The sequence below is a fragment of the Festucalex cinctus genome, chromosome 6 (assembly GCF_051991245.1).
Source record: "Festucalex cinctus isolate MCC-2025b chromosome 6, RoL_Fcin_1.0, whole genome shotgun sequence".
Lineage (NCBI taxonomy): Eukaryota > Metazoa > Chordata > Actinopteri > Syngnathiformes > Syngnathidae > Festucalex > Festucalex cinctus.
Window position 1 is genome coordinate 27,701,077 of NC_135416.1, and position 25,915 is coordinate 27,726,991.

The 25,915-nt window shown below is 41.4% G+C and overlaps 1 protein-coding gene across 1 annotated transcript; it reads left to right on the top strand.

Annotated features, from left to right (window-relative positions):
• The first annotated feature begins 5,989 nt into the window (after positions 1–5,989).
• LOC144020130 (uncharacterized) lies at positions 5,990–24,670 on the top strand. The gene is made up of 9 exons (XM_077523244.1): positions 5,990–7,411; positions 10,202–16,177; positions 18,137–18,278; positions 18,404–18,481; positions 18,555–18,625; positions 18,740–18,819; positions 18,907–18,969; positions 19,427–19,606; positions 24,369–24,670. Exon 2 carries the CDS (start codon positions 10,228–10,230, stop codon positions 11,908–11,910), a length of 1,683 nt encoding a protein of 560 aa, XP_077379370.1. The 5' UTR covers positions 5,990–7,411; positions 10,202–10,227; the 3' UTR covers positions 11,911–16,177; positions 18,137–18,278; positions 18,404–18,481; positions 18,555–18,625; positions 18,740–18,819; positions 18,907–18,969; positions 19,427–19,606; positions 24,369–24,670.
• Positions 24,671–25,915: the final 1,245 nt, after the last annotated feature.

Below are 25,915 nucleotides of genomic sequence, written 5' to 3' on the forward strand. Positions count from 1 at the left end.
ATAGCATCGAAACTAAAGTGAATATCAGTAGTATCGTATCAATACCAAAGAGCTGGTATCGAACCTTCGCATTTATTTATTTATTTTGGTTTCTCATAGGTCCCTCGCGTATTCTGGTGACAGCACAGAGGATGAGTGTTGTGCATGCCCGCCAATGACAGCGGTAGGTGGCACTGGCGGTAACAAATATTATTACTATTATGATTATTATTATTATTATTATTTTTTACAGTGAATGGCATTTTACACTAAGGGGCCTATTCACTAAAGGTTTGCGTCGCCTTTGCACCGCGCTAACCGGCAAAAATGGAGCGATTAGGGAGCACCTAATTCACTAAACACGCGCAGATGGGGAAATCCGTCACTAAATGCTCTGCCGAACAGATTGTGTCACGGTGCGGCGGTGTTATTTGCGCGTATGTAAATGAGGTAATTTGCATACATTTGACGCAAAATATGCCCACCCCAATGCAAATGAGACTCATTGATATGCAGTGTCTAATTCACTAACTCCAGCGCAAATAGCAACACCTCGTTTGTGTGACGCAAATAACGTTTTTGGAAAGCATGTATTAACCTGACGCACCTCGATCTCCGGCAGTGCATGCCATTTGCCGCACATGCGCGGCTGATCACGCAGAGAGGAGCGAAAGAGAGAGAGAAAAAGAGAGCGAGGGGGAAATATTTCCGTGTTAGTTTAAGACACATCGCGTAACCCGGGCTGATCGGCAATAGCGGGGAGGCATTTTACGATCATTTTTAAGTGCCAGATGCATACTGTACGGCCACTTCAACCTCTGAAAATATATTTTTGAAACACGAGCGCACCAATAATTTGTACTTTATGAATGAATGACGTCGTTGTCGTCCTCTCTGTTTAATGGCGCTATAAACGCTTACTCTCGGTCCAACCTCGCTTTCTGATAATGTCATCTTCCTCGCAACTGTTACTATAACAACCATGTTCTTGGCGCAAATCCATTGCCACGTGTGGTAAATCAGGTGGAAATTTGCTCCAAGCTGTCAGTTTTGTGGGCGTGTTTGCGCCGGTATATGATTAGAGCAATATCCTTAGTGAATAGGTGGGTAACTAGGCGCAGACTGCGGGTGCAATTGTGGTGCAATATTTCGTGCTATTACTGGACGCAGCGCATTCTTAGTGAATATGCCCCTAAGAGTCATTCGTTTGAGTTTTACGAGTTCAGCTAGGTATTAGTCTAGCGAAACATGTAAGTATCGTATTATGTGTCTAGACTCGAGGAACTTCGGTGGCTGACGTTTCAAGAGCGACAGTGACTTAGAATATAAAGATTTGTATTACTACATTGTAACTTTAAACAACAGTCTAGATATGTTTCTGTTGAGGATATTACATGATTGCATATTTAAGAACCCAACAACAAAGTTTAATTAGCAAAAAACAAACAGAAAAACATGTTTTCAATAGGAAAAAATGATTTAAAATACCAAAATATTTTATGAACCTAAAAGTGCTTGGTATTTGTATTGCTATTGGCGATACTGGCACCAGTATTTACTTGGCATTGATTGATACCAAATTTCAAGTATCACACAACTCTACTCTGTAGATTCCTCACGTATGATTTAGACAATCTATGAGCACATTGCTTCACCATTTTGCTTGTTGGAGGTCCATAGCTTGTTTAATGAGGCTGATAAAGGTTTTGTGGATCAATATTACAATGGATTTCAATGGAACGGATTTGAGCTTGACGGACATTAGCCGTTTGGGGGCGTGGTTTGCAAAATGTAAATTAAATTTGTGTCTGTCTTATCCTCTGTACTCATAGAACAAATGTCGCCTCATTCTGTGTAACGGTTCATCTGACATTTAAATAATTTACTTCCTTGCATCATTTTTCACTACAAAGTAGCGTTATCTGTTTTTTGACCATTCAATGCCTGTATTTTATTGTAGCATTGTACTGTATAATTTTGTGCGCGTGTGCATGTGTGCCTTGGATTTGTCGGGGTGTGTGCGTGCGTGTGTGTGTTTATATTTATATATTTATATTTCACAAAGAAAATACAAATTAAAATGTATTTTGTAAGTGATTATGTTATTCATTATGGAGGAAAAATCCAAACCAATCTGGCCTAATGTGAAAATTAGTTGCCCCTGAACCTATTAAACTGGTTGTACCACCCTTGACAGTAATAACTCAAATCAAGCATTTGCGATAACTACTGGTGTTCCGATACCGATACTGATATCTGCAGAGGCGCCGATACTGCATTAAAACAGGGGTATCGGTATCGGTGAGTACTCACAAGTAACATGCCGATACCATTAATTCCAATGTAGGATTTTGGATGCAGCATCTTGTGTCTTCCTTGTGCACGACATTCACTGGTATGTGACATGTTCACTGCATGCCTATCTAAGATATCCTATTGGCCCTTGAATGCTCTGAACCAATGGCAGGACAGGTTTTTCATGTTGTGAGTAAAAAAAAAAACCTTAAGTATCGGTATTGTATCGGTATCGGCCGATACTGCAAAGATGGCCGAGGCTCCAGGCGAGCTAGGCGGTCGCCTAGGGCGCCATCTTGTGGAGGGGGCGCCAAATTGCAGAAAGGAAAAAAAAATAAAATAAAATAAAAACTAACACAAACTCCCCCCCCCCCCCCCCCTCTCGTGTTTTCAAACATAAAATGTGTTATATAGCAAATATATTTTATTAAGTTCCTTTTTTTATTACTTCTATTTGAAATAAATGACTGTGAGTTCACGACCTGCTGTCCTGGCGCCCTGAACCTGACCCGCTGCTGCCGATTACAATGAATGAAAGGTAGCGGGAGGGGTCGTATATCATCTCAGAGTGGAGTGGCAGCACTTTAGAAAGATAGATAGATGGTTGGCACACTTGTGTTGTTTATACATTGACATCGACAACAATGAAAAGGTCCAAGCCTTCAGGTGCTGCATTAAGAAAGCGGCGAAAGGAGGAGGAGGAAAAACAGGCCCAGGGTAGAGGTATGTATGTCAGTCAATCATCATTGTTTATAAAATAAACACGAAAATAGCGTTAGCTTCTTAGCTTGTTTGTAACTTGTTTACCATTACATCACCATTGCACCATTACATCCATGCTAGTAGCTACTTTGCACACAAGAGTGGGGCAACGCTTGCTGAGTTTAAACTAAAACAGCCAACAAGTCCAGATACCTGCAAATGGATTTGCACAAGTCATTGTTTCACATAACCACATTAATTTATTAATTTATTGAAAATAAGAATTATGTGCTGGTTTAATGTAAAAATCTATATAGTAAATGCATTTTTTTTTTAACTAGATGCACTGAGAAAATATTTGCAGCCACAACAAGCACCTGCAGAAGCTGTGGCAAACAATCCTTCAGTGTCATCTTCACCAAAGGCTACTGAATGTAAGTGCATGAATGGTGCATTTAATACAAACAGCCATAATTTCTTACATTGTATTCTATCATAATGCAAATGGATTTGTTTTCCCTGCTTTAGCACCAAAATAATTTGAAGTGACGTATTTTGTTTAATGTACAGCTGAAGCAACAGCCAGTCAAGCACCAATCAGCAGTACTTTGAGTGACACAAAGCTCGATCTTCTAGATCCAGGTGACTATTTCAGTTATATCAGCTATTGCTGCATCATGTACAGTGCTCAGCATATATGAGTATACCCCCTTTGAAAAATTTAAAGATTTTGTTCAATATCTCCCCGTGACCCTTGTGAGGAATAAGCGGTCAAGAAAATGGATGGATGGATGGATGTTCAATATCTCAATAAACATAAGAACAATTTCCAAAATATTGACAAAATGTTTTCTGTAGAATACACACTTGACTCACAACATGAAAGTAAGGTTGTAATAGGATGCATAGATTACAAAATCTTCAATTTAATCAAATTAACTAATGCAATTGTGGCAACACCCAAGGAATTGGTTTTAAACACAAGGCACACGGGTTCGATAGTCACTGAGCATGAGACGGTGTTGATACAAAAAGAATACAAATGAAAATTTATTTAATTCATGCACAACAATAAACTTGGTCCAGAGCTCAACAATGGTGTCAAGGCCCTTTGACGGGGGGGAGAACACCTATAAAACAAAATTACACACCAATAAATGTGACACACTCACGCCAGTGAAGGAAGGGACGTGAACCCACAACCAGGGAGGCACAGCACACACAAAAAACCGGTCGCCACCACCTTGAACCACCACCGTTGAGCCTGGATAAAAAGGGAAAAAAAGGAAAACACAAATAAGGAAATCAATCCAACAAAACCCACCCAAATTAACCCCAATCGAATAATAAGGAACTATTAAAATATCTATTTTTAAGAAATCCAATCCTCTTAAAATGCAGTCCACGCAGGCAGGTCGCTGGCCGAGTCAGCCGAACCGGAACGTCGTAGTGACACCACCGTGTAGTTCGCTGACTGGCACCGATGAGAGTTCAAGCAGACTTTCCCAGGAGGGAGAGAAGGCGGTGCGGCACCACGGGGATCAGCCGCGCTCCCGACGGCGAGGGTTCACACAGTAGAAAAGATCATAAACAGCAAGCAACAGCAAAGCAAAGCAGCCGCGGTCTAACGGCGATGTCCGTCTGCTCCCCACAACACGCCCGTCCCTGTCACAAAGTTAGCGATTAATATAAAATTCTACAACTACAATAAAATCCACCTACCAGCAGCATCCGCAGGAGAAGGCAACAGTTCACGCGGACAATCTCAATGAAGATCGCAAGGCAGGGCAGGGAGGAGAATTCTGGTAAACCAGGCATGCATAATCTACCAAGAAGAACAAAAATGTGTCGCACCAATAAAGCGATCGATAACACGCTCGCTAACTTACCTGAGTCAGACATAGTGACAAGCACCGAGGATGGCAAGACCCGGAAGTGGGTGGGCCTCCACACCAAAGAGTCAGTGCGCAAGATAGTAATCTTGCCAGTTTTTATAGTCAACGTTGAAGTGCACTAACCAATAGAGGGTCATTTTAAATCAGTGCAGGTGAGCTCAATCACCTTGTCACACAAAATAAATAAATAAAATGCAACCCACAACAAAAACGACGACATCTAGTATTTTCTATGATCTCCATGAATGTTATGGATAGCAACATGTCTGCTAGGCCTGGAATTAACAATTAGCCTTTTTTTCGGGGTCTACTTATTTGTGCAATATGTACTCTGACGGATAACACGGGCTGAGGGCTGAGCAGATGTCACCAAAAGTTGAAAGCTGGTGGGGGACGTGATGATGGGAAATGGCTGTTTCCCCCTCTCTTCCCACGCCAATTGGTTCTTCTGCGAGGGGCTATATGTTAAAAACGAGAATGAAGTTGACATACGACGTGACTTGGCACAATCCGACTTCCATACGGTGGTCTCTGAGTCCTCCGGCACACTGCAGTCGGCCCGAGGAGAGCCTCGGCATCCTGAGGTATACATCGACAACCTCGGAACATGCCTGGGGTTCACCTACCCCCTGCTTCACGTTACATGGCTGCTCAAAGATGACACCGTTGCATTACAACACACCTTGATGGTGGCGCATGCCTGCTGATCTCGTCTCGGCGTTCACGCGCTGACTGGAATCCGTGGAGAGGTGGACCTCTCCCCTTGGCGTCTGCAGCCCGGCTAAGGGCTGTTCAACGGGATCCGCCGGTTGCGGTGGAACAGGTCGTTCCGGACGACCCTCACGATGGTGAGGTCACCCCTGCATCACCCGAACCGACTACTGGGGAGCCTCCGGCTGGGGGTACGGGTGCTGCTCCAACAGAATTGCTCGTATCCTCCCCTTCCCCTGAGACACTAAGTGGCTTAGGACTTCTCCCTGCGCCATTGCCCCTTCCGCTCGATGAAAATACCTCGGCGTCTGAGGTGTTGAGGCGCCTTTTTGACTCTGATCTCTGCGCTTCCCCCCCCCCCTCGCCTGGCGGCCCTGTCAGCTACCGCATTGATGGTCGCAGCGGGCTCTTGGTGCGTGTGTACGGTCTCTCCGAGCTGGGAGAGGGATCTCAGGGGCTGACCACAGCCCCATGGTGATTGATGAGGAGCGTGCGGTGAGCGGTTCATCCGGGGTTCAATGTGATGCCTGATGTCTGTGCGGGACCTGTCTCTCAGCTGTTGTGTGTTCCCTATCTCATATCTCATGTGGGGGGTGACGGATAACACGGGCTGAGGGCTGAGCAGATGTCACCAAAAGTTGAAATAGGGATGATGTCACTAACATGAATAATGTGAACCTGTGCCATGTATTAACAAATGAATGCAACGATGCAATGATTGTTTGAGATAGTCGCTATGTCACACAAAACTGGTATGTCACACAACACTAGTCTTTGGTGTAACTGTCAACTTCATTAGCGTTTAAACATGCCCCATAATTGGTAAATATACTTGTGAACCAGCAGCCAGCATAAAACACAACACATACACATACATCCATTTACGGTAACACAGTTGCATACACACAACACACACTCATCGGCCATAGCACACATACTTATATGGAGTACGGGAGTAAAGATTTTGGCCTGTCACTATGAGGTGGCAAGAAATGTGGTTTTGACATGCCACCATGAGATTGCAAGAGACGTGGTTTTAACATACCATGTATTTTGTTTGGAGTTTGGTTTGAATTTTTATATTAATCAGTATTGGTGTGGGGCATTATGAGTAAAAAGCTTTGAAGGGATTTTATTCACAAATGGGAAGTACAGTTTATTTTAAAGTCATGAATGTTTTGTCAGCATAGAAAATTGGACCTTGTCAACAAATGTGTTTTGCAAAGCTGTTAAGGTCGCATTTTTAAGAGGAACTGAAAAGAGGAAGTAAGCACCAGACATTTAGAATTCAGCAGTTCAAACTTTGGTACAGACTGACTGGAACACACTCATCTGTGCTTAGTCATGCTATGTTCAGCATCCCGAGGGTATAAATTGGCGGGGACGAAACGAAACTGGGCGTGCAAAAAAGATCGAGGCTCTCTCTCTGTCGAGAAGGGCATTTTCGTCTCTGCGCCCCATTTACCCCTATATGCCAAATGAGGAAGTAATTCTAACAATCAAAATAAGAGTAATTTGTGGTAGACACGTTGTCTTGATTGGCTGTTAGAAGATAATAGTTCCCCTTGTTTTGATCAGTTTTATTAAATTAAACAGCCGGGGTAGTAAATGGTAAACTTCCTCAATTATTTTCTTTGAGCTACTAGTTTAGCTCAAAGATAATTAGGCCCAGGTGGTTCATCACAGAATAGCTACCTGTCGTGACTACCCAGCAAAGGAATAATTCTTTTTCAAAGCTTTTGCCCTTCTTTCTGGTTTTTGATTTTTATTTTCTTTTTATTTTTTTCTTGTTTCTTCAATTGATGGTCTGGAGTAAGGAGCAACAAATTGTGAGTACATGTGATTCTGTTCTGTTTGAATTTATGATGTGAATCATTATTTTTTGTCATTAATCAACATATATTCATTATTGTACAAATTTTGCTTTGCTATTGGTTTGAACACTGATCAAGTAATAAATCAAGAAAGACAAGATGTGGTTTAGGGTTTTCATGTGTGTGGTCACATTAATCATTGATTTGTTGAACCCTACCTTCACTTTTCTGCTCTAACCTGTTTCTCTCGCTATTTGAGTCATACTTAGAGATACCTTATTGAATAGATAATAGTTCCATCTACATGTCGGCTGCGTTCCCAAAAATTCCTGAAAGGTTATTTCGGCTTACATAAACAAATAAAACAAGCCCTTACGGTTCTAACAAGGACAGTAAAACATATTTAGGTCATTCTAAGTGCAACCGATCATAAGGAAAGGAGCCGCTGTAAAAAGAGTGTGATTAGATTTTATATCCTTAAATCATCAAAGGTTACTCGTTAAGGGTGTAGTCTAAGGGAAGCCGGGGCTGACACTCTAAAACTGGGGTGGTGAGAACCTAAACGAATCCTTTTCGACGCCAGCTTGAAGCGTCCCCGTCATCTCTGTAAATCCCGTGTTACTACGGTTTGAGATAAAAGGGGGTCCTTAACCCTTTGTAACGGAGAGTTGGCCAGGTAAGCAAGATCAGACACTTGGCGCCCGAACAGGGACTTGCAATTGATTAAAGTTAATTGATTCATGTCCGTAGGAAGAACCTGGACGGGGAGTAGCTGGGGTTGACTTCCCAGGACCTCGCTACCCCAGAAAGGACATAAATTTAGTGTCAGATAAGCTTAATTAGACATATAAACAGTGGCTGTGAGGAATAGAGTTTCAGCACCTGCAGCATAAATATCCAAGAGGGAAATTGTGCTGTAGGCTACAACTGGAATAGGTCTAAAGGTTAGTGGAGATCAGTCTTAAAGTAACAAATAAAAATTTGGTTGGTTGTTTGAAAACCTTAGGGAATATAGATAACATCAGTTTATTTGGGCTGACTGCTCAGGTCCAAAGTACGGCAAGGCGGGCTCAGAAATACGCCAAAAAGGCTGATCAAGGGGAATGTTGAAATAGGTATGAAACCTAATTGAAATATCCCACCACTAGTAGTTACTAATAAAAGTTAGCTAAAGTAATAGCCCTTTTGTTAGTAGAGAAGAAGTGACTCTGTAACCAGAGGCATTGAGTAACCAGAGGCTATAGTAAGTCCCTGACCCTCTATGCGCAAGAGGGAGGCAACTGAAAAAATAGCTTCGACCTACAACTATTGTAAAATCGTAAGGCAGCAGAATGCAAAGGCCAAGCGAATCCAGTGAAAATTTAGTGACCTCGGGTCAAGAAGGGCCTGAGGCACCGCAACAGTCAGTTCATGGACAACCTCATATTCAAACACGGCTTTTTCTTCATGGGCAAGGTATAGGAAATTGGCATCATGAAAGAAGAGAAGCAATTAACTGTCTAAACCCGTCTATCCCCCCAGATAAACTCGGAGGGTTGATAGAAGATACTATTCAGGATAAAGGCATTTTTTATGCTGAACTCACAGGACAGGGATATTTGCTAACTGCTGTAGTTAAGCATCCAAGTGTTGGACAGACAAAAGAAAAAGGTGAAATATGGCTAAGATGGTGGGTGGAAATATTCAGCGAATATAAGGTTGTGCAATTGGTCAGCACCCAACCAGAATTTGATTCGGTGGTAAAAATGCTCGCCGCAACAGCCCAGATAGAAGGGAAGTTGATAAAGCCTAGTGAAACGAGAGCTATGCCCCGCTTAAAAGAGTATCAACCACTATTGGATCAAATAACCGAAATAGCAGTATATCGAAAACAGGGAAATATACTGGAAAGTGCAAGTGAAATTGATTCAAGTGATGAGCGCGAAAAAATTACAATGGAAGGTACAGACACGGAATATGACAATAAAGAAAGTGAGCTGCAGGCTAGAGAGGAAGTGAGACATAAAGCACTAACTCAAAAATTGGGCCCTCTTAGGCTGCCGCCTCCGCTGATTTCTTTGCCGGATGAAACCACCAAAAAAGTGAATGTGGGAAATGGTATAATGCTATGTCAATTCCATGGAAATGTGTGGGAGATTGGTGGAAGCGCTCTTATTGTTCTCACTGATGTAAAACTCAGGCCGTACAATAGTAAATTCAGGGTGAGTTTAAAATCATCAGCTGGAATAGAATATGAAAGAGAGAGAAGAGACATACGGAGCCAAGCTCCAATTGAGGAAGTATCTGATGCAAGGGAATACAGAATAACAAGTGGAGGAAGTTCTAACTTTTACATGATAGTTCATTGCCCAGGGCAAAAATGGACTCCGGAATTAAATCAAAGAGCATATATAAAAAATGTGATGAAACTTTTGGAGAGGGCTATAAATGGAGCTATTGATCAGGAAGCTACGCGTGTCGTGATTGATGTAAACGGTATAAGATCAGGAAGAATGTTGTGGACAATAGCCGAGTCAGTGGCCCTAGGGGCCTTTAGGCTACAGATCGCGACCCCTGTCACCCAGCTTCCAGATACAGAGTTCGTGGTGGCCATATCTCAAGAACAACATAACAGGAGGGAGACCGAGGCCATGGAGAGATGGACTGCACGAGCCTTGCAGGAGGCCAGGCTGCAACTGGAGGAGAAATCACAGCGTCAGAAGCCGCGCCCGATGAAATCTCCTGAAGGAGCCGGGTCACCGGCTACGGAACAAGGTGTGAACACTCAAAATGTAACCTTCGGCCCCCACCCTTCCTCTGTCACAGGTTCACTGGTGAGTGTTGCCAAGGAGATGGTGTCAGATGATGAACAACCCGGCCCCAGCGGCCTTCCCACCACGCCTTGGAGGCCCTCGCTACCTGGAGAAGGTAGGGAAAAACTAACGGAGTTAAAAAAATCACCAGGTAGAAACAGCATGCAGGATGCTGTGACAGCCCCGGGCTTAGCGGCCTCCTCGCCGCAGGGAGTGGATGACTCATATAGGGAGTTGCCTCCTCCGACCCCTGTTACCAAAGAAGTCATGGGTAGGAAAGCGTTGAAGAAAACAAACAGAGACGCTGAGGTGATGGTTCAGCCGATCTCATCGTCATCCAGCGGAGAAGAAGAGAGTGAGGATGAAGGTGACACCGGCCCGAGGGCGCCACCTGAAGATGAGAGGGATGACCTCGGGTCCTTGGTGTCATTTGCCCCCCCGACCAGCCCTAACCATGCTCAGCAGCCAAAAGTAATAAGAGGAGCAACCCGCAAGGGGACCAAAAAACAGCAGCCAGTCCTAAGTGTTCTGAAGGCCTCAGAAAGGATAGCCCTGGACATCCGGCTTGGTTACCTGCAGACTAAGGATGACAGGCGTGTGTATGTGCCGTCAGTAGGTCAGACAGAATATCCTTATCCTGCTGCTTGGTTAGACAAACTCAGCGAAGAAGCATCCTTAACTGTGAAAACGAGTTATGGAGAGATAATTAATGTGTTGATGACCCCTGCATATCGTACATTAATAAATTGTACAATGTTGACTAAAAATTTCAGAGAAGGTTTTGTGACCGTGTTGTATGATGTTTTGTTGAAGCTGGTAAAACAGGCTGCGTACTGCAAAGCAAATGCAGAAGTGAAGGAACAACATGATGTAATATGTCAAGACGGGGGGGAAGTGGGGCCTGCTGGCACTCAGACAGGACCTGCAACTTCCTCATTGCCTGTCTCAGTCACTGTTCCTCAGCAACAGCATAACACGGCACAGCCTGTGTTAGCGACACAGGCCCCAAATGATTTGGCAATGTTAGATGATCAAGAAAGAAATATGCGAGCCTTCAAGGCTTTGAAGGCCATGGTTCGAGATAAAGACCCAAAAGAAACAGTGAAAGAGTATTTGTATGATACTTGGCCCATGATCAAGGATGCCCCGGGAGGAGAAATAGCCAAAAAGATGTGGTTGCAATTAGTGATTTCCGACCCAGTGATGTCCCACGAAACCGCACAAGGAGTTTATGAACGATGGGTTGATGAAGACGAAGAAGATGAAGAGACTTATGTGACCCGGGCCAAGGAACAACTCAAAAAAGGGGTCACCTTGATGAATGTGTGGTACAAATTGAAGCAAATTATAACACCAAACAGGTACGTTAAAGTCCTGAGAATGCTTGTAGCAGATAAACCAAACCAAGCCATGTTTATTAAGATGGGACCGGAAAGTCCAGTTCTGAAGATTGAAGGGTCAATCAAACAATGGGACAGGCTGACGAAGCATTATAATGAAAGGAGAAAGGAGGCTGACAACCGGCGTGAGGGCGACCAGCTGCGTCAATCTACCCCGAAGGCACCCCAGCCTGTCCAGCAAAGAGAAATTTATAGCCAGCAGCCTCGAAGAGCTGCGTATTCTGGCCCGCAGCACACTGGGGCTTCATCCTCAAACAGAACGGGAGAGAGGTTTGTCGCAGTCGCGGCAAAGTTGCCGGAAGCGCACAAGCAGGAGAAGTAACAGCAGTGCTAGAAGGGCTGTCGGAAGTAATAAAAAGACACATAAGTCATGTGCAGGTTATAACCGATAGCTTTTATTATGCACAAGCCCTCAAAAAAAGATCTAGCCATCTGGGAAGAAAATGGTTATGAGGGAGTGAAAGGGGAAATGGTAGCTCACAGTGAGTTATGGAAGAGAATAGCTGAAATGAGACTTTTATTAAAAATTGATGTTGTCCATCAAAAGGCACACCTTAGGGAAGGAAGCCACTGGCAAGGAAATGACGAAGTGGACCGATATGTTCAAGACAGAAGGTTAATAGTTGTAGGAGTAGAAAACTGGAGCAGAACACCACAGGGAAAGGTGGTTCCAGACGAGTCCGTGCGGGAGGTGGCTTCGGCTGTACACCAAGCTATAGGCCATTCTGGCCCCATCCCCACAAGGAAAGAGCTGGGAAAGCTGGATCTTTGGATTCCTGACAGAAACACGGTCCGACTGAGAAAAAAAAAAAAAAAGGAATTCAAGGCGTGGAGCAGCTTAAAGCTACATCCAGCTCAAGCCAGGAAATAACCAGGGAATCAGAATGGCAGCGAACATCGCCGACATCCCGCCCTTTATCAAACTAGCTTCAGTCAAGGGTGCGGTAATTATACGCCGCTCGCCAAGAGGCATAATGGCAGATTGCATTTTGGAAAAGGCAAAGTGTGGAGTTTTAACCACAGCAGTGGAGGAATGCTGGGGAAATCCTCTTTTAGAGGTAAGAGAAGCACAGCCACACTGAATCAGCGATAAAAGAATGGTCTGTTGGCAATTCGCCCAGATGCCCATTATATGAAGTGGACAAATTGATAGGAACAAAATGGGTGCATAATTGTTCAGGGAATAATACTGTAAAAGGTGTTTTGCAGGCTTGGAAAGAATTTCGCACTCGTGATCTCGCCAGGACCTGGTGGGGCTTTCGAAGCTGGGAAATGGAAAAAAAAAATGGGTTCTGCCTTGCCTTAATATGTCATCTAATTATTGGATTAAATGTCAATATTTGGCCACAGTGTATTCTAAAGAACAAGATACTTATCCAGGTACGTCGCTGTGGTCACCATATTTATATTTTGGCCCCAGGCCTTGGATGATGAATTGCAATTCCGAAAAAACATCCTGTTTGATTCAGCTGGCCCGCGGAAATTGTGGATCAGTGCCAAATTGGGGTGGGTTTTGCAAAAATAAATATCCTTATGCAAATTTTAGTACTCCTGAAGGAGCCCTTTGGGTTAGAGCCCCTAATACCAAAATATGGAAAAGACGAATGCAAGCTGACAACCAACCTTGTCTTAAATGGGTGAATGATTATGGGCTTACACAAATTGAATATCCAAAATTCATGCCTGATCGACCTGATGCTTTATTGCAAATTGGGGAGGGACATGCATTTAGAAAGTCGCTTTGCCAGGGTAATCAAGTTTTAGGTTTTGATTGAATTGGACCAAACAAATTTTATAACAGAGGAACTTGTTTTTCCCCTGCTGAACATTGGCTCCAATGTGGACACGGCAGCGACCTTCATGACTGCACGTGGTATGAAAAAATTGAATTGGTATTTGTTCAAACTACAAGAGTTGTAATCGATTCCACGTTAGATTTTGTGGAACAAGGTCTTGAAACCATTGGTTCAGGATTGTGGCGTGCTATAAGTAAATCAGGGAAGTGGATTTTACTTGGTTTGTTTTTGCTTACAGCAGCGGCCACAGCCTGCCTCCTGACCAAAACATGCGCCAAAAAGCTGCTCCTTCTTATATAGGAGCGTTTTTTTGTTTTTTTTGTTGATGTCGTTCCACCCCAGGGAGAGAGTGATGTCAACAGAGAGCCGATTCTGGTGGCTCGTTCTGTTGCTTCACTGTCATCCAGAACTGAGAGGTTCATCACCTGAACAGTACAGAAAACAATGATGATGAAAGTTGATTAAATGAATAGCCTGGGGAAAAGAAAAAAAAAAGGCTACATTTAACCTGCTGTTGCTCATTTGTTCTGTTATGATTTTATTTTGAGTAGTAATTTTGGTTTTTGTTTTAGAACCCTACTCCACGATGTATCCTGTGTGGAACAATCCACGTGAAATATGCTTGGCTGGTGGGGGACGTGATGATGGGAAACGGCTGTTTCCCCCTCTCTTCCCACGCCAATTGGTTCTTCTGCGAGGGGCTATATGTTAAAAACGAGAATGAAGTTGACATACGACGTGACTTGGCACAATCCGACTTCCATACGGTGGTCTCTGAGTCCTCCGGCACACTGCAGTCGGCCCGAGGAGAGCCTCGGCATCCTGAGGTATACATCGACAACCTCGGAACATGCCTGGGGTTCACCTACCCCCTGCTTCACGTTACATGGCTGCTCAAAGATGACACCGTTGCATTACAACACACCTTGATGATGGCGCATGCCTGCTGATCTCGTCTCGGCGTTCACGCGCTGACTGGAATCCGTGGAGAGGTGGACCTCTCCCCTTGGCGTCTGCAGCCCGGCTAAGGGCTGTTCAACGGGATCCGCCGGTTGCGGTGGAACAGGTCGTTCCGGACGACCCTCACGATGGTGAGGTCACCCCTGCATCACCCGAACCGACTACTGGGGAGCCTCCGGCTGGGGGTACGGGTGCTGCTCCAACAGAATTGCTCGTATCCTCCCCTTCCCCTGAGACACTAAGTGGCTTAGGACTTCTCCCTGCGCCATTGCCCCTTCCGCTCGATGAAAATACCTCGGCGTCTGAGGTGTTGAGGCGCCTTTTTGACTCTGATCTCTGCGCCTCCTCCCCCCCCTCGCCTGGCGGCCCTGTCAGCTACCGCATTGATGGTCGCAGCGGGCTCTTGGTGCGTGTGTACGGTCTCTCCGAGCTGGGAGAGGGGATCTCAGGGGCTGACCACAGCCCCATGGTGATTGATGAGGAGCGTGCGGTGAGCGGTTCATCCGGGGTTCAATGTGATGCCTGATGTCTGTGCGGGACCTGTCTCTCAGCTGTTGTGTGTTCCCTATCTCATATCTCATGTGGGGGGTGACGGATAACACGGGCTGAGGGCTGAGCAGATGTCACCAAAAGTTGAAATATGGATGATGTCACTAACATGAATAATGTGAACCTGTGCCATGTATTAACAAATGAATGCAACGATGCAATGATTGTTTGAGATAGTCGCTATGTCACACAAAACTGGTATGTCACACAACACTAGTCTGAAATGTCTTTGGTGTAACTGTCAACTTCATTAGCGTTTAAACATGCCCCATAATTGGTAAATATACTTGTGAACCAGCAGCCAGCATAAAACACAACACATACACATACATCCATTTACGGTAACACAGTTGCATACACACAACACACACTCATCGGCCATAGCACACATACTTATATGGAGTACGGGAGTAAAGATTTTGGCCTGTCACTATGAGGTGGCAAGAAATGTGGTTTTGACATGCCACCATGAGATTGCAAGAGACGTGGTTTTAACATACCATGTATTTTGTTTGGAGTTTGGTTTGAATTTTTATATTAATCAGTATTGGTGTGGGGCATTATGAGTAAAAAGCTTTAAAGGGATTTTATTAACAAATGGGAAGTACAGTTTATTTTAAAGTCATGAATGTTTTGTCAGCATAGAAAATTGGACCTTGTCAACAAATGTGTTTTGCAAAGCTGTTAAGGTCGCATTTTTAAGAGGAACTGAAAAGAGGAAGTAAGCACCAGACATTTAGAACTCAGCAGTTCAAACTTTGGTACAGACTGACTGGAACACACTCATCTGTGCTTAGTCATGCTATGTTCAGCATCCCGAGGGTATAAATTGGTGGGGACGAAACGAAACTGGGCGTGCAAAAAAGATCGAGGCTCTCTCTCTGTCGAGAAGGGCATTTTCGTCTCTGCGCCCCATTTACCCCTATATGCTAAATGAGGAAGTAATTCTAACAATCAAAATAAGAGTAATTTGTGGTAGACACATTGTCTTGATTGGCTGTTAGAAGATAATAGTTCCCCTTGTTTTGATCAGTTTTATTAAATTAAACAGCCGGGGTAGTAAATGGTAAACTTCCTCAATTATTTTCTTTGAGCTACTAGTTTAGCTCAAAGATAATTAGGCCCAGGTGGTTCATCACAGAATAGCTACCTGTCGTGACTACCCAGCAAAGGAATAATTCTTTTTCAAAGCTTTTGCCCTTCTTTCTGGTTTTTGATTTTTATTTTCTTTTTCTTTTTTTCTTGTTTCTTCAATTGATGGTCTGGAGTAAGGAGCAACAAATTGTGAGTACATGTGATTCTGTTCTGTTTGAATTTATGATGTGAATCATTATTTTTTGTCATTAATCAACATATATTCATTATTGTACAAATTTTGCTTTGCTATTGGTTTGAACACTGATCAAGTAATAAATCAAGAAAGACAAGATGTGGTTTAGGGTTTTCATGTGTGTGGTCACATTAATCATTGATTTCTTGAACCCTACCTTCACTTTTCTGCTCTAACCTGTTTCTCTCGCTATTTGAGTCATACTTAGAGATACCTTATTGAATAGATAATAGTTCCATCTACATGTCGGCTGCGTTCCCAAAAATTCCTGAAAGGTTATTTCGGCTTACATAAACAAATAAAACAAGCCCTTACGGTTCTAACAAGGACAGTAAAACATATTTAGGTCATTGTGCAACCGATCATAAGGAAAGGAGCCGCTGTAAAAAGAGTGTGATTAGATTTTATATCCTTAAATCATCAAAGGTTACTCGTTAAGGGTGTAGTCTAAGGGAAGCCGGGGCTGACACTCTAAAACTGGGGCGGTGAGAACCTAAACGAATCCTTTTCGACGCCAGCTTGAAGCGTCCCCGTCATCTCTGTAAATCCCGTGTTACTACGGTTTGAGATAAAAGGGGGGCCTTAACCCTTTGTAACGGAGAGTTGGCCAGGTAAGCAAGATCAGACAACTCTAATAAATAAATAAAAAATAAAAATAAAAAAACTCTTAGCAGAGATGCAGTCATTTCTTACCTGGCCAAAATCCAATATGTCAAGCATGGAACTTTTATAGTTTTTCTAGAGGAGAAAAAAACTTAGAGAAATCTATCCCAACATGTGGGTAGCACTCAGAGTGGCTGCTACCATATCAGTGACTGTAGCATCAGCTGAGAGATGCTTTTCCAAGCTTAAACTAATAAAAAACTATTTAAGGTCTACCATGTCACAAGAACGGCTAACTAGACTGGCACTTATCAGCATCAATCAAGAAGTATCCAGGCAGCTATCCTTTGACGCACCAATTGATGCCTTTGCTGCAAGGAGGTCGTGCACTATTTTAAGTATTTGCCGTTATGTTCCTAAATTATTTAGTGAAGTTTTTTTGCACACTATTCACATGATCTGTGAATCACCTTATTGCCAAAGTTTTACAATATATCGACGTTTGTAAATTTATACATTTACTATTTTTTGTATCTTACACAATTATTAATGTACATAGTGAAAACATTTTGAGGTTTTAAATACTGTCATTTTTCAAAAATTGCAATAAAAAGTTGCATTGCATTGTACTTCTGTTATTTTTCTTATTTTTATTTGTTTGTGGAATTTGGTATTTATTGCGTGGTGTGCTATTAAATATAATATATCTCTAATTTTTTTGGGGTGTTTTTTTTATGGGATTGGGGGGGGGCGACCATGTACATTTTCGCCTAGGGTACCAAATCATGTAGAAAGATGGGTATCAGTATCAGTATCGGGGGCCAAAAAACGGTATTGGAACAACATTAGCGATAACTGGTGATGAGTCTTTATATCATTAAGATGACTTGACTTGACTTTACTGTGGAGAAATTCTGGCCCACTCTTATTGGCAGATTTTTTTTCAAGGGTTTTTCAGCATGAACAACCCTTTTAAGGTCAGACAACAGTATCCCATTTAGATTTGAATCCAGACTTTGGTTTGGCCACTCCAGCACTTTCCTGCAGTTCATTTTCACCACTCAGAAGTAAACTTGTTGGTACGATATGTTTTGAGTAAAAAAAAAGTTCAGTTCAGTTTTATCTCATCTGTTCACAGAAGTAGTAGTTTTTTGTTTGTTTGTTTATTTTTTAATCTGACGGATGCTATGTTTCCCCTTACTAATTATTGAGCCTATAATGAACACATTTTTTTCACACTGTAATAAAACAAAGGTGTAAATGTTGTACTTTGTTGCTTTTAATATCATTTGTTGTCTGTTGATGTACAGGTTACTTGTGCTGTTTTGACTAGTCACATGGCGTACAGGTGGTGCCAGCGTCTTCGAAACCAGATGGCTAATTAGTAATTTACTACTTATTCAAACTAAGAAGGCATGTTGTACCTTGGCCAGAGCTTGGTGAACCTCTTTGGTAAGTAAACAAGTGAACAAACACTCAAAATATTCATTTCTAAGAATCTGAAGAAAGCTTAGGTGAACTACCTTTCACCACATCCAAATGTTGAAATTAGTGACAGAGAATATAACTTGGCACAGGTTTAATGGGGAAGGAGAACATGCAGAGGTCTGTCTTACCTATAAGGAGGAAGAGGGCAAAGTGCAAATGTTTTTAAGGTAATGTTGGTATGTTTTCAGAATTCATAATATAAGATAACATAATAATTAATAGAATATTGGTTGTGCTCAGGTTTCAGGCTCTGAGTGTTTCTTCAAAATGTTCTGTCCACAAAATCCATTCTGAGGAGTAGCGCAAGACAGGTAAATGATTCTGCGCACTGTACTACATGATTGTGATGATATTATTGCGGTAACACATTGCTGACCTGTACAGTAAGTTTGAAACTTACATGCTGTGTTGTTGATATTGTTTAGGTGCACAACTCACTTTTTCAAGACTACAAACAGAATTACAGCTCTACAACAGATACCTAGACCCATTGTTAATTTAACTTGTGAGTAATAATAACTACTATGATTATGAAAGAACACAATCACATTGTGAAAAAAAAATGTTGAACAGGGTCTTCTGTTTGTTTCAGGCAACCCTTTTTGCGGTGCTTGGGGACCAACCGGAAGAAAGGGAAATACTGTATTCGTAGTTGGTAAGTTTTTCAAAGGTCACTGTTGTAGAACCAAATCATCATAAATCTTAGCACACTTTTTTTATTTTATTTTTATTTTTTTATCAATTTGTAAGGCATAATTATGGAGGACCAAAACTGCCAAAATTCAAAATAAATAAATGCCTAAATAAATAAATGACTAAATAAATAAATAAGTAAATTACTAAAAGTGAAAGTAAAAACGGATGGAAAAATATACAATTCAAAAATGAAATACAAATGTATTATTTTTATTTTCAGTTTTAGTCATTTAGTTATTTAGTTAGTCATCTGGGGGGTGGAGAGGGGGTGTGTATATGAATATTGCAAAATTTTGTAAAGGTTATGTAATTTACTTAAAAGTAAAATCTTCAGGCATCGGGAGAATTCTATCAACAAAAGTTGAGTGCAAAAATTAAATTAATAATAATAATAATAATAATGTCGTCTCTCATAGATTGATCACCTGGCTGTCGTTGAAGGCACCAATTCGGACAACCTAATCAGACGGATGATGGCAACTGTGATGACAAATGCCCTGGGCTGTTAAATGAATACAACTGGGCAGGGAAGCAAGACAAGCGTTGCATTGGCAAGAAGGCATTCAAGGAGACAGTGATACAAGACTTTATGTTTGGTGAGTTATCGCCTATGTAAACTACTTATTACAACACAGAGTTGTTTTTGAGCAGAATGCTCTGAGCTGCTTTCTTTTGTTGTGTAAAATCACTCCACCTGGGGTATGGAGTCAGAATCCTTCCAATACCCGAAACCTCGTAATAAGGGTTTGACTCTCCGAAAACATTTTTGTATAACTGAAAAATTGTTTTGAATTGTCCAAAAATATTTTTGAGTGACTGAAAAATCCCAGAAAAAGCTTTAAAGCCCCAGTGTGTAGCTCACGACCGCCATCTATCGGTCAAACAAGATAATGCAATGATTTTAAGCACACGAACTACGGCGTCCCAGAGAGACCCTACTTCAACAGCCTACCACCAATTTCACCGGAACAGAACGCAAACAACTTCTGGTATTCCCTCGAGTGATGACGTAAGTGAATTGCATTTGTTAGACATACTGTACAGATCCCTAATAATTGTGATTTAGTCATTTAATTTCAGAATTAATATTTTTGTCGGCATTGTTTGGAAATACTGTACGTCAGCTAATGATAATGGCTATCTATGTTCATATTTGTTAGTGCAACTAAACCATGCAACAGAGAACACACAGTTATGTTATGTTTTATAGACATGTGGACCATCTCAAAGGGGGCGAGGGAGACGACGAGGAAGAGAACGGGGAAGAGAACGCGGTGTCTCGTAACGTACAATTATGTCATCATGGAAAAATAATTCCATTCGAGCATGCATGTGAATGGCTCAAAACACCTTTGCTTGGAATATGTGGTATTTAGATTACATCGTTTGCTGATATGTTTAGTATATCGTGCAAAAATAATGGTGTTAACTGAACTACACATCTGCAACTCAGACTCGTAATTCCCCCCGTGTCTTGTTGCTACTAACCACTCAGAAAAGTGCTGCTTACAAAAACATTTGAAACCCTTTACTCAGATATCGATTTGTCACCATGTTGAACAATTTTACCTAATAAATATCACTAAGCAACTTAATTAGTTTTGATTGAAGATACAACAGCTTCCTTGTACTTCGATGTGCAGGAATTTACATGGCTTTCACAAATAGTCTTGCTCATGTAATGATGTACTTCATTGGCTCAGTGACTTTCAGTTCATTGTTTGGTACCTCATCTGACATACAATTGTTACCTTCTTGCAGAGACTCGTACAGGAAATGACCATGGAGGAACATGAAGATATCCAAGTCCAGCTGATAGACTGACACCAAGAAATACTTTTTGACACATTGCTGACACATCAGCACCACCATGATTTCCTGTACCTGGATCCCACATCAGCACCACCATGATTTCCTGTACCTGGATCCCAGACTGCAGCACCTTGGTGGACTTGTAGCAAATAAGTGACACTTTCCCAGATCCTTGAGGACAATACAAAGGTTTTTTACCTGGCATATAATTAGTCCATGTCTGACACTTGTTGTTGTAGTTTGTATAACTTGTATATTGTTGTTGTGTTAATTTGTACATTTTGAATAACTAAAAAAATACTATTTCCTTTGGCGTCAACATGCAGTGTTCATTCGACACCAAACCTAACACTATTTTACATGACCAGAAATGTAAAACATCAAAAGCCTGGAGAATTATTATAAATGCTTGCAATGACAAGGAATTCTTCCTTGGCCAATGAATGTAAGGTACAGTACATGAAAATGAATGAATAAAATAAAGTAAAATGAAAGTCTACATGAAATGAACATATTAACTAAAAAAAAAAATGCTGTTAGAATATAATGAGCTACATGAATTGCAGTTGTTCCAGAATTTTACCAATACGCTGTGCATTTCAAAATATGGAAAATAGACATACAGGTTTGGGCCAAAAGTAGTGTTACAGAGCAGGTATGTGTTGTACACAGCTAAAATATCTGATTAACTCAATACCATGATGTTTGTTTTTGTGTGTGTGTGTGTGTGTGTGCTGACATTGCCCCCCATTAACATTGCAACATTCCTCAAACTCTCCCGAACACAGTATGATCTGTAACACTACTTTTCGCCTACTCTATGATGTTATTGGGGCAAAATTAAGGAAGGCTTGTCCATTGATTGTGTGAACAGACTGCAGTAAAAATGAAGTCACTTCAATGTTTGCTGGTTTTATTAAGTTTTACATGCTCCTTGACTGCACAATTACATGTTATGGAGTGAGGGCATGTTCCCACCAACGATGATATCATATTCTTCAAAGGCTTGCTGAGGAAAGTGAGGGAGGAGTCACTCCATGGCTTCAGACACCTGGTCAGCAGGTCCAGGGTAAAACAAGTCTTGCTTGTACATGTGACCATTCCGTATTGCTTCACACAAAAAGTTAATGTAGTGTGCAATGCCGTCCATATGTAAATGACATACCAAGATGTCGGCTGACTTCAGTTTGTTGCAGCTCAGATATGGTAGGTGGAGATACTGGTGGTACAACACCGAAGCCTTCTGGGGTCCTCCATTCAAGTGTCCTCATTCGGGGCATTCCAATTTGGCTGCTGACTCTCCCCTTGATATTTTTTTTTCTTGCAGGTCGGTGATGTATTTAAACGGTGCATGAATGCTTGTATACATCAGAATATGGTTCTGGAAGCCCTCAAGTTTGGCTGTTGATCTAGTGTGACACAAACAAAAACAAAATTATAAAATAAAATAGAATAATTGATGATACTACTATATGTCACCAACTTTCCAACAAAGCCCCCAAAATAGAGGTAAGATCTTTAGTTTTTGGGCCCAAAACATTGTATTAGCTAGATAAAAGTAACTTGACTGCATACTGCATAGAATATGCAAAGGCTGCTTGCTTGTCGAATTTCCGTGGAAAACGTGGCAGCCTGTAAATTCTTGTGCACCCAATTACACAATGGACCAGTACACACTTGAGTGACAGAGTTCAGACTCTAGCAGTGCTTACGGTACAGCCAGCATTTAAGTCCAGAAAGTTATTCCCTGCCGAAAATTAATTTCGAGAACACTATTTTCACCAACCACAACGAAAATAATTTTCAACTCCTCCACTAATACAGTATGCTTTAGATTCTCCATTGAAGTTATGGGCAAATATACCTCCGAAATCACAGTTACATTACATTACACAATAACTTGCGCATTTACTCTAAATATAACGTGCCAGCGGGAATCTTTTTTTTTTTTTCAAAGCAAGTAGCTACATAACGAAATCGTTCGAGTGGTGCGGAGTTGCTAATCAACAGCTACAGTGATCGTAAAACAAAGGTACGAACATCGTATTAATTAGTACGGTGTATACTTTTTCTCTCGCTCTCAAAACGTAAACACAAATGTACTCTTACTTACCGGTCAAGTAGAAAGCAGTCAAAGGCACCGGCACGTCCCAAACCTAGTCTGTTCCTCATTTCTCTCCATCTGGCAAATGCGGCTACAATATAAACTCTTGTTTTGTCGCGCTGAAATAAAATAAATTCCCAAAGTAAGTGTGATGCTTGATAATGCTCTCTTCGGGGACCGGAAACTCTTCTTCTTCGTGGACATGCGGTCGCCATACAAACCGGAAGTGCGTTCCAAAAGAAATGGAGCGCTGAAATTTGTCTTTGACGGCACCCGTAGCAGAAAGATGGCGGCGAAACATGGCGGACACTAGAAGCCGCGGCCCGGACATGTAAGATAATTTGCGATTTCTAGACTAACAGTTATATTTTAAAAAAGTACGTTTATGCGATACAACATATCTTTTTACATACTACTAACACAAACATTTTTTTTTTTTCGAATGATTTATTGTTTCACCACTAGATGCCACTGTATAATACTGAGTGTACCTTTAAAAAAAAAACACTGAGAAAAGACACATTTTAAAAGTGCGGCTCCACATAGACATTATTTATCTATTAATTAGAGAATGGTCAATTCCGAAATCAATGAAAAAACAAAAAACAAAACATCATTGATACTTCACAAAAACAGCAATTAGTATATGTATCTTTGTCTTTTCATTAATATATTGCAGTCAAGATGGACTCCATCAGGCCAGGGCTCTACACTAACTTTTCCACTACTAGCACTGGTGCGAGTAACATTTTTGGTTGCTCGCACAGCACAGGATTTGGTCGCACCATTATTTGTGTAGGTGCAGCATGACCTGGCTTAGGCATACGCAACTCGATATATTTGCAAAATATTTTATTGGAACACGAGGTTTGCCTGCAACAGCAGTGGCTATCAAAACAAGTCAATCATTTCTAATAAATTATGTCAACATTATTTTCTTTAGCTCAGTAAAAATCAGTATTTATTTTTTCTTCACCGCTACTCCCTTAACCTTTTCATCTTTACGCTGTCCTCGCTCCGAAGCTTCTAAATTTCACCAGCTAGACAGCGAGTTAACGACGTTCCAAATAACCAGACTTCATTTTCCTTTTGTGCTATTAATTTGAACAATGGCCTCTGACCATTACCCTCTTTAAGTCGTCGTAAAACTAGAAAATAAAATAAACAATGTACCTAACTATACACGACACACTTTCATGCTAGTAGCTAGTTACATTGCACATTCAACATTCTGTAATTGTCCTAATTAACTAAAATAAATCTACAGTGTTTTTATATTGACATCGCATGTAGCCTATTTACCAACATTGTCAAATTCAACAAAAAAGTGTTACTTAATACTTAATACTGATAGTTACTGTAACAACAGAACAGCTTTTTTTCTAAAACAATATATTGTATTGGATACTAACTCTCTTCTCTTTTGTAATCTTGTCTTTCAGTTGCTGCTCGACAGCTTGACCGTACACTGACTCAGCAGGACTTTGGTGTTACTGTCAAGCATTGGCTGCGTTTTGCTCATGAGCGTAACGGTGGCATCCCAAGCAATGCTAGTGCCTTGGACGCAACTGCGAACGCAAGTCAAATTTAGTGTGTCTTTTTATGGACTGACGTACAGTCAAAGTGAAATGGTTACCGCTTTATACACTGATGTTCCTACAGTTCATTTCATGTTTATTTCATTCCTTTGTCAAGAAAAAGAATAATACAATAAAAACAAACATTATTTGAGGCAGAAACCAAACGGGTGTTATTTTCTTTGCCTCCATTCTCCCCAGAATTCAGTTACAAAGTACTGTGTTTTGATTTCTAATAAATGTTTGAATATTAAACATATTTTCTGTCCTAAGATTTTCATACATATGGGGAAGTATGGTTAAGGAAATCAACAAGCTAATAATACATCCAAGTAAATTGTAAGACATCTGCAGAAACACTAGGTGAAAAACATACGGTAACTTTTTTTTTTCTAGTGGACTAACCCAATATTTTTTGTTAGTTTAAAAAAGTAGTTCTATATTAATGTGCATGATAATAGTAATAATAATAATGTACATTTAGATGTAAATTCCAATGTAAATGATGATTAACTTAAAACATTTATTCCTCACATTAATTCACTATAAAATGCATGTAGGTTCTGATTTAGATGGTAGTTGAAACGACATTGATATTGTGTGATATATGGTTACAAAGCAAACGTTGACTCAACATTTTATCAACCTTGCACTTTCTGTATAATTTAAATGTTAGGATTCAATGTAAAATCAACCAAAGATACATGTAACGATTATCGGCCGGTTGTAACTTTTTGCAACCTCAGTTCCAAAGGAATTGAGCTCCTGTGGCCTGAACATGCCACTGTGGGGGGTGGGGAGGACAAGAACATCCCCCACAAACAGCCACAAATGCTCTGATTGACACGCGCACGCGCACACACACACAAATCAGAACAGTAAAAGCCTTCTTAGAAACTTGACTTTCTTATTTTGCAACAGAACAATGAATTATGAAATGTTATGTTTGCCATTTGTGAAATGTTGACTCCATGAAATGTCATGAAAATGTTCCATTGCAGTGGCAGATTCTCCACTAAACTTTCATGTGTATGCACGTTTTAACAGTGTAAGCTAGGTAACATTTCATTTGAGGTATTCAATTGTACGTGTTGCATTGGTTGAATTCTGACCTTTGAATCTTAACACACATGGGATCCAGATTCAATCTGATTAGTCTACCAAAAATCTCCCCCAGCTGGTAACTTTCCACTGTGGTCTCAACCGGCCCCCCTGGTGTGGAGGCCGCCGCCTTCCCAATTTAAAAGCACGCTCCCTGCGTGCTGCTTTCTCTCTTCTCCGCTGCTCTTTGGCTCCCTCTTCTCCGCTGCTCTTTGGCTCCTTCCTGGTCTCCATCGGCGCGGCTGCCAGACAAAGGGCTAGCCCAGCTAGCTTAACCTCCAGCACACGGCAACGCACAGAAGCCATCGCGT